This window comes from Populus trichocarpa, chromosome 11 (genome assembly GCF_000002775.5).
Source record: "Populus trichocarpa isolate Nisqually-1 chromosome 11, P.trichocarpa_v4.1, whole genome shotgun sequence".
Lineage (NCBI taxonomy): Eukaryota > Viridiplantae > Streptophyta > Magnoliopsida > Malpighiales > Salicaceae > Populus > Populus trichocarpa.
In genome coordinates, this window is record NC_037295.2 from 6927308 (window position 1) to 6939588 (window position 12281).

The following is a 12281-nucleotide window of genomic DNA, read 5'->3' on the forward strand; positions in this document are numbered from 1 at the left end:
TGAAGTCTGTAAGTTTCAAATGAGAGGCAGAAAAGGAGCATGTAACATACCTGAACATACTGATATAGCAGAAATTATAGGACCATAATTTCCTCTTATTGGAATGACAGTAGTGCCTTTTCCAGCCCAGTATAATCGGATCTCCAGGGTACGGTCTGTCACGGTGGTGTTGAATGGTATTGTGAAATTTCTGTTAGATCCTTTGGCTTCCTCTGTAAAGTTAAAATCCTTTCGCACTTGTATTCCCTGGAACAAAGTTTCCTACTCAAAAGGGTTCCTTTGAAAAAGATAAAAAAGGACATCCACAATCTCTTCGGAAAGAAAAGATAATTAATTACCTGAATGTAAATATCAAAAACGCGACTTGCAACTTTGTTGTACAGTTTTTCATCTGTGAATTCTATCTCAGCAAAGTGGAGTCTGACAGTGTAATTCCCATTTTCTAGACAATATCCATAATAAGTGATAGACAGGGGAGTTTTACGTGCTGTTGCATACAATCCAAAGTCAACTAGAGAAATATTAGAATTTGATTGAAGCGTATATTTGTTATCATAGAAATCCCCATCATCCATGAAATCTCCTGTGCTGCTGAATCCCCAGTTTGATCCTGGTCTATTATAACTCGTTGCAGCAGCATTACTTCCACCAGCTTGATCACCTTCATACAAGATTTTCCTATTCTTTACATCTTGTCCACCACAGTTTATATGGAATGAACGATAATCTGCAGCACATAAAACTATTAGACATGTTTCAATTTTCCGTTTTGTCATACTTATAGAAGCATATCAATGGGGAATGAGTTTACTTTACTACAAAGCTTCAAAACTATGATTAGTCACTGGTCAACACTTCATCAAGTGGCTTGCCATTGTCAGATTAGTTCAACTCAATGAATTCCTTCTGTCAACTTTTGGTTTCTGACGGTGAAACCAGTGGTCAAGTTCTGCTTCAAACCACGTTTTGATGTATAAATTTTCCAACAAAGTGACCATGAATTGACCTTATTAGTGTTTCGAGATAGAATCTAATTAAAAAGCTAACAATCATCAATGTCATTCAAACATTGAAGTACACAGATAAATATGGTACATCGATAAACTTTAATGGCACACTCGGATTTTATAAAGTGCACAGGTTCTTATTATGAAAAAAATAAAATAAAAAACCATACATTTTGGGCACCGAGATATCTCTGAGCATGGAAGAAGATCGCTTCTGTATATCATGGAAATTATAGTATGTTAGAATAATAAAGGATTTTTTGAAATCACATGCAGCAGAATCTCTATTGCTAAATTTCATCTCCAGAAATATAAATACGAAAAACATTGCAGTCCACAGAGTATAAAAGAAGAGCCTTACAATTTATTATTGCTGGACGAGCTTCGAAACCAGTTTATATTATTCCTGATTTATAAACTCAAATCATTCAGTTTCAAAATCACCAAGAATATCCCATTTCAAATATTTATGAACATCCTTACTCGTTACTGCTGTTGCATCTTGGTGCCCGTGAAAAGTTATTGTACGAAACATCGCTAGAAAAGATCAAGAAAACCATAAATCTAAATACAAACTTCCACAAGGTTAACAAATAAAGAGAATATATAAACTTCACGATGCAAGCGCTAGAAATGCACTAGCTTTCATATAATGGTTTTTCTTTTATTGATGGTGATCGATGGCTTGGATGACTAAGATTTAATTGTTTTCAAGGGAAATGGTTTATTAATTTTTTTTAGAATTCATCTGTTAGAATTGATGGATTGTTTAAGGGGTATTATCAATTTTATTATTAGGTTGAAATTTTTTTTTAAATGATTTTTTATATAATTGATGACAATTAATTAATTATATTAATTTACAACTGATATATCCGATAGAAATCAGGTATAGGAAATGATATATAAGAGCTGATTGTAGTGTATATATTATAAGCATCCTACGATCTAGCTAGAAATTATTGTTGTTACAGCAAATCTAAGGGCCCAAATAGAGGCGCAGTATGAAAAATCAAATAGGAAGCAATAGGAGAAGATGATGATAAACATGTCAACTCATTATCCTTCTTCTTAGAAGAGCATTTCCAAGGAAAGAAACTGTTTAGAAGAGCTAAATTGATAATGTAAATATGATATATTTTTATATATATGCACTCTAATTGAAAAAAAAAAGTTATTTAGAAAAGTCTATCGTATTTTAATATATTTGAAATTGATACAACTATTTATTAATTATAATTAATTAATACAACTCCAATCAAAACCTCTCTTGAAATCCTATTTTATCTCTCAAATATAGCTCTCCCCTTGGAGCTATAAACATGAGGGATGAAAACCAATTTGTTGGGATTTGCCATTAATGGGCAATAAATGGTGTAACCTACCCTAAGAAGTAGGGTACCATTGTCAAATGGTAGTTGCACCCACCATTTGACAAAAATGGTGCAACCCATATGTTGCCATCATTTGTGCCATAATTGATGGTCTATTGTCTGCCATGAAATGCCTATAAATAGAGGCATTATTTGAGAGCAAAAAGAGAGAGAGAGATAATGGAGAGAGATTGTGAGTGCAATAGAGAGACTAAGAGAGAAAGTGAAGGGCTGCAATTGCAGCAGCCTGCTGCCATTACAGCAGCTGCAAGTGCAACAATGAGAGTTGGGAGTAGAGTAGAGTGAAGTGATCCTCCTCCTCCATGTATTTGTTTTGTATTCTTTCTCTATCTCTAATAATATTGACTCTCCCATGGATGTAGGCGATTTTCCGAACCACGTTAAATATTGTGTTAGTGTGCGTAGCCTCCAATAAGAAATTATCAGTACATCACCTGTCGGAATTCCCAACAATTGGTACCGGAACACATGGTTTAAAGTCGTGTTTGATTTTTGCTCAAAAATGAAAGTTGTCAAAATTATGTTTTGACCATACCACCGTGTAGAGGAGGAAGAGACGAAGCCACTAGTGAAAACGATGTCGAAATCGGACGTCATAATCGCCGTCACGCGCCGGCGAGGTGTCTGGCCACACGCACAGAAGCGCGCCACGTGTCTTCTTCGCCCGAATGGGCTGACCCGACCCGAATACCAAACGACCCGACCCATGTGGCTGACCCGGATAAGGATGACGTCAGCATGATGTAATTGTGACATCATCTTACACAGTAGGCATGGCTATGATGACATCAGCATGATGTAATGGTGACATCAGCGTGCACAGTCAGCGTGCCATGTCAGTGACCAGTAAGCATACACTTCAGCTAAGTGGGACCTACCTGCCACGTCATCAGCCGCGAGCCGAGCCTAGTCGAATTGAGCCGAGCTGAGATGGGGCCGAGCCACGAGCCGAGGGACAGGTTCCAGTGTAGCCGATTCTACGTGCAACCGGATCTGAGAGTGAATCTGAGCCGTCTATCAGGCTAGAATTGTTTTGATCAAATCTTAGCCATCTGAAGTGCGATTTGGACGATTCCAGACTTGTTTCCAGCTAATTTGATCGTTTTGGATGCAATGGTATGCTCCGATAATTGAGATTTGAGATCGAAAGTGGCAGTGGTGAATTATTAAAGAGAGACTGCCCGATCAGGAGGCATCTGAAGGTCTTGATGGAGGTCGATGAAGATGATGAAGAAGAAGGTGCACATGTTTGCCCAATTACATGTGCTGAACTGCTAAGTGGGGAAATTTTAATTGCCTTGAGGGAAGGAAATTGGGACACTCTAGACACCCGATCATGTGGACAATTAGAGGTGTAGAGTGAAAATTGATGAAGACCAATCTTGACGAATCTAAGCACCGGTAGTCTTGCCAGATGTTGAGAAATCAGGTATAAAACCAGGATACCCAGATCACTTGTAAAGAAAAGCCGCAACAAAGCTAGCAAGTGGTTGTATATACAGAAAGACAGTACGATGGATAGATATGGCCTAAGAAGTTTTGGCTAGGAGATTGGGTTTTAAGCGGGACCGTTGTGACCCCTCCAATCTTTCCTGGGAACTTGCTTAGTGGAAGGATTATCCATACGGTACTATTTTCGTATATGTAACAGTTTGTAATGAAACTGGTGAATACTAGCAGGATGACGGCACAAGGGGAATAGTTGGGTTCCGTATGATTAAGGATCTGATTTAAGGATCTGATGGAGTGGTGATTTCTCCAAAGAAGTTAGATTCGGTGACTGTGATTTCTCGAGGGGAGAATTGATGAAGACCCTGATAATGGAAGAGAAATACAGCAAGGGGATAAAGATTGACACCCTATTTTGACTTGGACAGGTGTTGTGACAGGATGAGCTGCTGTCAAACATAAGCAAGGAATAGGGAGAAATCTGGAGAACAGAAATTGCACGAGGGCACACGGAGATTGTGCAGGGGTACCCGTAGGAGCCAACAAGGTACTGTAATGAGACAACAGGTGCAAGGAGAAGAAGAGTTCCCAGACGAAGCTCAGAGCAGAGACTGTGTACAACAGGAAGTCTCTTGTGCTCTTGATGAAGACAACACGCAAGGACCTTTCCAATGCATGCAAGGATGGAAAGATGAGCTGTTGCAGAAGCACCTAATTGAGGGGGTGCCAACGCTTGTGATAAAAGGCGACCGCCTATGATGAAAGGCAAAGAAACCAAAGAAGAATTAGTGTAGGTGGAGCTATCAAACAGAAAGGCGTAGAAGCTCCAAACATAGAAATCGAGGTGGAGGATTGCGAGGAGTATACCACAACTTTCTCTTTCTATGTAATCAGTGGCAGTGATCTCTCCCAAGTCCACATGGTGGTAGAGAATCTTGGAGCCACTGCAGCCATCCCAGATGAAGGAGGATGAGACCCCTCCACGACGAGCGGAGACATCTCAGGAGAAGGTGTGAAGGCCATGATATGAGCCCAAATTCAGACCGTTGTATGATGACGAGCGGAGACACCTCAGATGGAAGGTATGAGGGCCATGATAGGAGCCCCAATTACAGAACGCCCCAGAGCTGATGTGATGGCTAGATATGAGTGGACAGGTGTATGGATAGCCAATGAAGTGGCTATGATGAGTATGAAGACAAATACAGGATTGACCTTCATGGATATTGCCCCCATGCTAAAGATCAATGAGGTAGAAGACATTTGCCTTGGACAATAAGTGGGTGACTTGTGGAGCATTAAGACGCGACTGCTAGGAATGAGCAGAGGGCATGCCCAGGTTCCTAGAATAAGTTGACTCTTATCAACATGGTGAGCTCGGTGATGGCATTGTAATACTCAGAGTATGAAGACAGATATGGATCAACCTTTAATGGGCTGCCCCCACGGTTAAAGGTGGAAAGCTACCTAGACTCTTGAGACTAAGAGTGAGAGACTCACGGAGAAGTAAGGCATGGTTCCTACGGTGGAACAGAGGGCAGACGCAACTCCTGGATGAGTAAACTCTTGGAAGAGTGGTGAGCTTGTGATCACATTAAAATACTCAGATAATGACTGTCGCACTTGGAAATATCTGTTTGAGGGGGTGCTATAAGCCTTGGTGTGAGGCTTAATAAATCATTCCGGACCGAGCATGGTTGATACGCTCGAAGGGGAATGTTGTGTCTCAGAGACAAGCATTAACACTCTTCAGATGTGATGCGGGAGACCATCTGGTTGAAGTGATCCTTTGTTGTGAGCAAGGGTGTGTTTTGGTGACTCTGGTGATTGAAAGGTTTGGTGAGTACCTGTAAACTTGGCCACAGACGCTCTCAAAATGGTAAGCTTGGAAGAGCTGCAGGATGCAAGCTTGTGCTGATAGAGCAAGAGGACAATTGCCCATTTAAATGTCAAAGGGGATGATTGTTGGGATTTGCCATTAATGGGCAATAAATGGTGCAACCTACCCTAAGAAGTAAGGTATCATTGTCAAATGGTAGTTGCACCCACCATTTAACAAAAATGGTGCAACCCATATGTTGCCATCATTTGTGCCATAATTGATGGCCTATTGTCTGCCATGAAATGCCCATAAATAGAGACATTATTTGAGAGCAAAAAGAGAGATAGAGATAATGGAGAGAGATTGTGAGTGCAATAGAGAGACTAAGAGAGAAAGTGAAGGGCTGCAATGGCAGCAGCTGCAAGTGCAGCAATGAGAGTTAGGAGTAGAGTAGAGTGAAGTGATCCTTCTCCTCCATGTATTTGTTTTGTATTCTTTCTCTATCTCTAATAATATTGACTCTCCCATGGATGTAGGTGATTTTCCGAACCACGTTAAATATTGTGTTAGTGTGCGTAGCCTCCAATGAGCAATTATCAGTACATCACCGGTCAGAATTCCCAACACAATTAGAGATGTCTTGAACCTTTAGGAGCTATATTTGAACGTGAAAAAAAAAACTTTTGATCAATATGTAGGAATAGCTCCCTAATATAGAAATCCTATTTTATCTCTCAAATATAGCTCTCCCATAAACATGAGGGATGAAAACTAATTATTTCTTTTTTCCTTTTGGCTTTTTTTTTTCTCTTCCCTTAGAGATGTCTTGAACCTTTAGGAGATTTTCCTCCCCCTCCCCTCCCCACCTCCTACTTGCAACTCCAACTTCTTTCTAATATATAATGAGAGTAGCTATTGCACAAATTGTTTACTTTCTAGAGAACAAATGTATTGCAAACTCTACATAATACATATATCAGTGTTCTATATATATACATAAACAATAACATCAACCCTCAAATCATTTATGAAAAATCCATCGTTTCAATGAAATCAGGTTTCCAAACATCTTAAATATATGAAAACCACAGGTCGATACATGATTTTCAAAATTTAAGGATAATATTAACTAAAATAATTTTTAATGTTAATTTGGACCATTTATTGAAATTATTGAAATTTTTCTCTTATAAATTTTTACTTCAAGGAAAATTTTAAATGGGAGAGAGCTTATAATAATTTTACGAGGAAGATTTAAGAGAATCACGCTACGATTATGAAAGATCCAATCCAAAATTATTTTTTTATTCCAAATATTAAAATTTTATTTTTCATTTCCTAACAAATAATTAATTTGTACCATATAGGTTGCATGATTTTTGGTATGAGGCACAAAAAAAAACCAAAAATATATGAAAGACAGAGATCTTCCAGACTAGAATGATGTGATAGTTTGGAAAGATTTTGGATCGTCATACATCTCAGAGGTTGTATTGACAGAATACATTCATAATGTGACGTCAACACGTTTCACTTGATGATAAGATATTTTTTACTACATCCATTTTTCTATTAGTTGTTTTTTATAAATATATTGAATTGACAATATTTTTTATTGCATGCTATAGTTTTTGTATGCGAGCCAAGCTTGATGAAACTTTTTGTTGAAATGCATGTGCAGAGTGATGACCGTCAAAAAAAGATGTAGCATTTCGTTGATAGCCAAGCTCAATATTTTGTGGTATGTTGGTGTTTAATTATTTTTTACTTAAGTTATTATGTCCTTGAATTTTATGAATTTATTTTTTCTTTACATGATACATATAACAGCCGGTTGAAGGAGAGATACGGGGATGAACCTTCGACCCATTTGGATATCGGTCTGGATTTGTGGTTGAAGGGAGAATTATTTGGTGGACCTGATAGAAATCGAGTGAATGGACTCTCTAACACTGACTGAGAATTTATGAACAACCTGTAGTACTTCAACTGTTGGATGCTCACAATCAATTCTAAGCAATCAAACTTTGGAGTTCGCAGTGATGTTAGACCAACAGGTACAAAATCAGACAACCTATCTTAATGATAAATATGATGACTCACTACTGGTTATGGAGAATTTTGTCGATTGGTAATAAAGATGCGATCACAGATGGATCGTTCATGTTAGGGGTGAGCAAAAAAAACCAAGAAATCGATTAAACCGAGAAAACCAGAAAACACACAACCAAAAAACCGAACCTTGAAAAAAAACTAAGTACACTGATTAGAATATTTTAAAAAAAATTCGATTCAGTTTCGGTTTCATAAGCTTGAAATTAAAAAACTGAATCGAACCAGTTTAGTTAAGAAATAAACCAAACCAAACTGAACTGAACTGAAAAAACTCATTAGAAAGTCCAAAAAAACCCAAAAAACAATATAATTTTCAGTTTTTAATATCAAATAACCGAATCAAATCAAATTGAACCGAAACCGGGCAGTTGAGTTTCAGTTTTTAACTTAAAATAACCAAACTGAACCGAAACCGGTTTCAATTTGATTTTTGTTTTTTTTTTACAAAATTTCAGTTTGATTGTTTTTATAGGTAGAAACCGAACCGAAAATGATCACCCCTTGTTCATGTGCACCCCTTAATTTCCCCTACATTCCCGGTGACAACCTACCTCCTCCTCCTCATCCATTGTCGTCTTTATTTTAGATTTATTGTATTCAATTATAAAAAAAAAAATTGGTATGATTTGTCCGTCTGTAAATTCATCGATATATTTATTACCGACAGACTCACCGACAATCTATAAATTACCAACAATAGTTTTTTCGATAGACCATTATCCGTGAGTCTTTCGCTAACATACATATCGATGGATTGCTAATGTATACACCGAAAACATTTATGGGTAAAACGATTAAATCCAGTAGTGTTCTATGTTAAAAAATATAATTTATCTACAAGTTGTGGTTCTGGGTCTCTGTACTCATTAACCTCTTGTGAGTATGAAATATAAGCATAATATATGAAGAATTATTTAGGGGGTGTTCGAGAGTATGGTAACGGTTGCAATTTAAAGTGATTTTTACTTAGAAATACATTAAAAATATTATTATTTTTTATTTTTAAAAAATTATTTTTTATATCAACACATAAAAACAATCTAAAACTAAAAAGAATAAAATTAGAAAACACGGTTTCTACTGCAAAACTTACAGGCATTAGTCATGGATGTTCAAGGAAAAAAGGCAAAGCATATCAATATTCAAAAAAGTACTGAATCCAATGATGGGTGTAATTTAGGAACCTACAGATTTGGGCTGTTTTGGAGGAATGAGTCCTGCACTGTTCCAGTCAGCTTGTTGCCACTCAAAAACCTGGTAAGAACCACACTCATACTATCAGCATAATTTATTGCGCCATCCTTGATAAGATTTCAATAACCAAATTTCAAATTATCAGACTTTAGCATTGCTCACGTAAACTGTCGTCGTCGTATTGTATTAGGAGGAATCTCCCCAACCAACTTGTTAAAAGTTAAGTCGCTGCAAGAAATTACAGCAAACAAAATTTTAGGCTTCAGTTTCTGAAGAAGATTTTACATCTTTGTAAATATAATGGCAATAAACAGGTGGAATATATATATATATATATATTATTAAATTCTTTGAAGTAATCCTCTATTTATATTCTTCCTTGGAGAGTTGCAGTTGCTTGAAATCACTACCTTCTCATAGGAGCTCATCCGTTGTGAAAATAAGTCAATGTTATGTTAGAAGCTAGTTGTGATTCTTCTACTCACTCTAGTAGGACTTTAGTTATTATATACCCAGGATTATATATTAATGTAGGATCTTTAACTTATACTAACGACCTGATGATTCAGGCAGATCCCACGCACCAGCTGTACATGGAGATCATATTAATTGGAAAAATGTGGCAGAATTGAAATGTATAAAAAGAAATTCTAATTTGCTTAGCAGCAGATGTAAGGCGATGAGTGAAGTTCACACTTACAGTGTTGTTTCCACTTTCCATGCGTTTTCTGGGATTGTTCCAGTTAAATTGATGTTCCTCAGAACCCTGACAACAAGTTACAGGTTGGCTAAACAGTCTGAACAGAACATATCCTGAACTCTACTGTGAAAAGTTATGAAGCAGTTCACATACAGGGTATCCCTTCGAATCGTCACGTTAGGTAACTGAAACTCTGGTCCAGGCATATCAGCAATCCTCCTGCATAACAGTAAGAGACCTTGAATACAAGTTAAATGTTCAATTCCCGTCATTTATCTCTCCCTATCTCTCACACACAAAGAGAATTCTTCAATAATTAATACAGCAGGAGGTATGCAGCACAATAAAGTGGTTTTACTCACAAATCAGACAACTTTTCCAAACGAAAAATCTTAGGAGGTATAGGTCCTTGCAATCCAGTCGCGTACAATACACTTCATTAGGCACGAAAACAACAAAAAATCTCAATAAAGTGTATCATGTTGCATTAGAATGAATTAAGATCTTGTGAAGATAAACATCTCACAGCTTTTTAAGTTGAGTCCAGTTCCCCATGAACTCGGGTACGGTGCCATTAAGATTATTATCACTTACGCGACTGCACATTGAATATGTTAAATTATCAACAAAAAAAAAACATGTGTTCAAGGAAAATAAGTGAGGGCTTACAAATCCGTCAAGTCTTTTATCTGCGCAAGTGTCTCTGGCAAGGTCCCCACTAACTTATTGCCGGAGAGTATCCTGCAATTGTTAATTCACGGCATCAAAGCAAAGATTTCAACTAATGAAAACGAAATCTCTAGCAAGTCTTCACAATGAAGAATTTAGTTAAAATTTCTTACAGAGATTTTAAGTTGACAAGCTTGCCAAGCTCAGGTGGGACAACACCAGAAAACTGATTTGATTCAAGGCTCCTATATATATATTTTATAATTGCATTGGATAAAGTGAAATAACCATTAGAGAACAAAGTAAACTAGCATTGATTGCAATATTCGAATAACTCAAACTAGAGGTAGAGCACTATAACAGATTCAAGCCATACAAGTAGGTGAGGGCAGTAAAACTTCCCAAATGTCCAGGAATATTTCCTGACAAGCGATTTGCAGTAAGCGAGCTGCATAAGAGGTTAGTTAGGAAGGAAGTTTTAAGCTCACTCTTACATAGAAAATAAGATAAACCAAGAAGAGGGGTGAATTTATTAATGAGCTTACATGAAAGACAGATATTTCATCGAAGCCCATTCCACCGGAATTGTGCCGTATAGATAGTTGCGAGTGAAATCTCTGTCATAGACAATGTTGTTGTATAACAATTGCTCCAAAAATTAATATAAACGCTTGAAATTTTAATATAAACTGTGACAGACAATGGCAAACTCATAATCACATAACCTCTGATGAGTATTAATTATCATTGAGGCATCTCAAGATTCATAATCATTTCAGAATTGAGGCATCTCAAGATTCTTAATTAAGGGTTCTTACATTTTTTGGACATAAGTAAGGTTGGCCAATTCCGGAGGAAGCCTGCCTGGAAGACTGTAATCTTTGAGCAGGCTTTATTGCAAGCAGGAGAGAGAGACATCATTGGTCACAGTTTAGGAAAGCTAAGATATATATATAACAAAGAAAAACATAAAAATGTAAAGTAATTAAGAGGCTTACAATAAAGTAATGTGACAGTAATTATCATCAGTGATGCTGCAGTTACATTCGATGGTGCTGTTCCCTGAAGTCGGTTCTGCCTTAACGACTCCTTCCTGTTGACAACGATCGTCGAAGTTCAAGGATAGTTGGCCATCCTCGTTTACTTTCTTACCGATTTGTCTTAACGCTTCAACTGGTGGGGTTTTTTTTTTCCAAAAAAGATTAATTCATGAGGAATGTGCACTATTCAAAACTTATTTCTCAAAGATTATGGGTTTTTCATATAGGTAAAGGCCATACATTCTATCGACCATTTCGATAAAGTTATAACGCAATCCTATATCAATTTAATTCATGAGGTATGTTTGGAGGTCAACTTTAAGATTATATTCCTTTCAGTATTTTTTAATGAAATTGTTTGCAATTAAAAAAAACTAAAACGATATTATTTTAAATAAAAATTAAAAATAAAATATTATTTGTTAACTATTAGGTTAACTTAGATTTAACTATATTAACTTTTAAATTAATTTAAAATAAAACACATTCTAAATTAAACTCTAAATTAATTGCGAGGTTATCTCTAAATAATATGTTCAAAAACTATATTGTGGGATGGGTGGATTATTACTATATGATGATAAGAATTTGTTATGTATAAATATTATTTTATTGTTAATTGTACCGGTAGATGTATTTTAATTGGTATATGATCAAACGAAAGAAAGAAATCATGAGATCAAATTCTACAATGAGTATGTCATTTCTTGAAAAAGAATTAGATACAAAACAAAATCACAATTTTTTAGGAGCTAAAAAATTCAGATGCTTATAAATGAATCTAATTATATAAAACAAAATACCCATAGAAGCTATTTTGTGTTATATACGGCCAAAGATATATTTTACTGTTTTTCAAGCATTTGCAAAGTTTTGGTTAATATTGTTTAA

The 12281-nt window shown here is 36.4% G+C and overlaps 1 protein-coding gene across 8 annotated transcripts in view; it reads right to left on the reverse strand.

The window, feature by feature from the left end:
• LOC18103136 (probable LRR receptor-like serine/threonine-protein kinase At1g29720) overlaps positions 1–12281 on the reverse strand; it is a 204636-nt gene that overhangs the window by 109495 nt on the left and 82860 nt on the right. For all 8 annotated transcript variants that reach the window (XM_052445435.1, XM_052445434.1, XM_052445432.1 and 5 more), the window contains exons 3-19: positions 11349–11523; positions 11169–11240; positions 10896–10967; positions 10727–10798; positions 10524–10595; positions 10351–10422; positions 10208–10279; positions 10044–10115; positions 9835–9900; positions 9682–9747; positions 9144–9209; positions 8976–9041; positions 1491–1544; positions 1369–1413; positions 1178–1221; positions 339–727; positions 51–246 (exon numbers count right to left, since the gene is read on the reverse strand). In XM_052445435.1, coding sequence (XP_052301395.1) covers positions 51–246; positions 339–727; positions 1178–1221; positions 1369–1413; positions 1491–1544; positions 8976–9041; positions 9144–9209; positions 9682–9747; positions 9835–9900; positions 10044–10115; positions 10208–10279; positions 10351–10422; positions 10524–10595; positions 10727–10798; positions 10896–10967; positions 11169–11240; positions 11349–11523 — 1671 coding nt within the window. The remainder of the gene's footprint in view (positions 1–50; positions 247–338; positions 728–1177; positions 1222–1368; positions 1414–1490; positions 1545–8975; positions 9042–9143; positions 9210–9681; positions 9748–9834; positions 9901–10043; positions 10116–10207; positions 10280–10350; positions 10423–10523; positions 10596–10726; positions 10799–10895; positions 10968–11168; positions 11241–11348; positions 11524–12281) is intronic.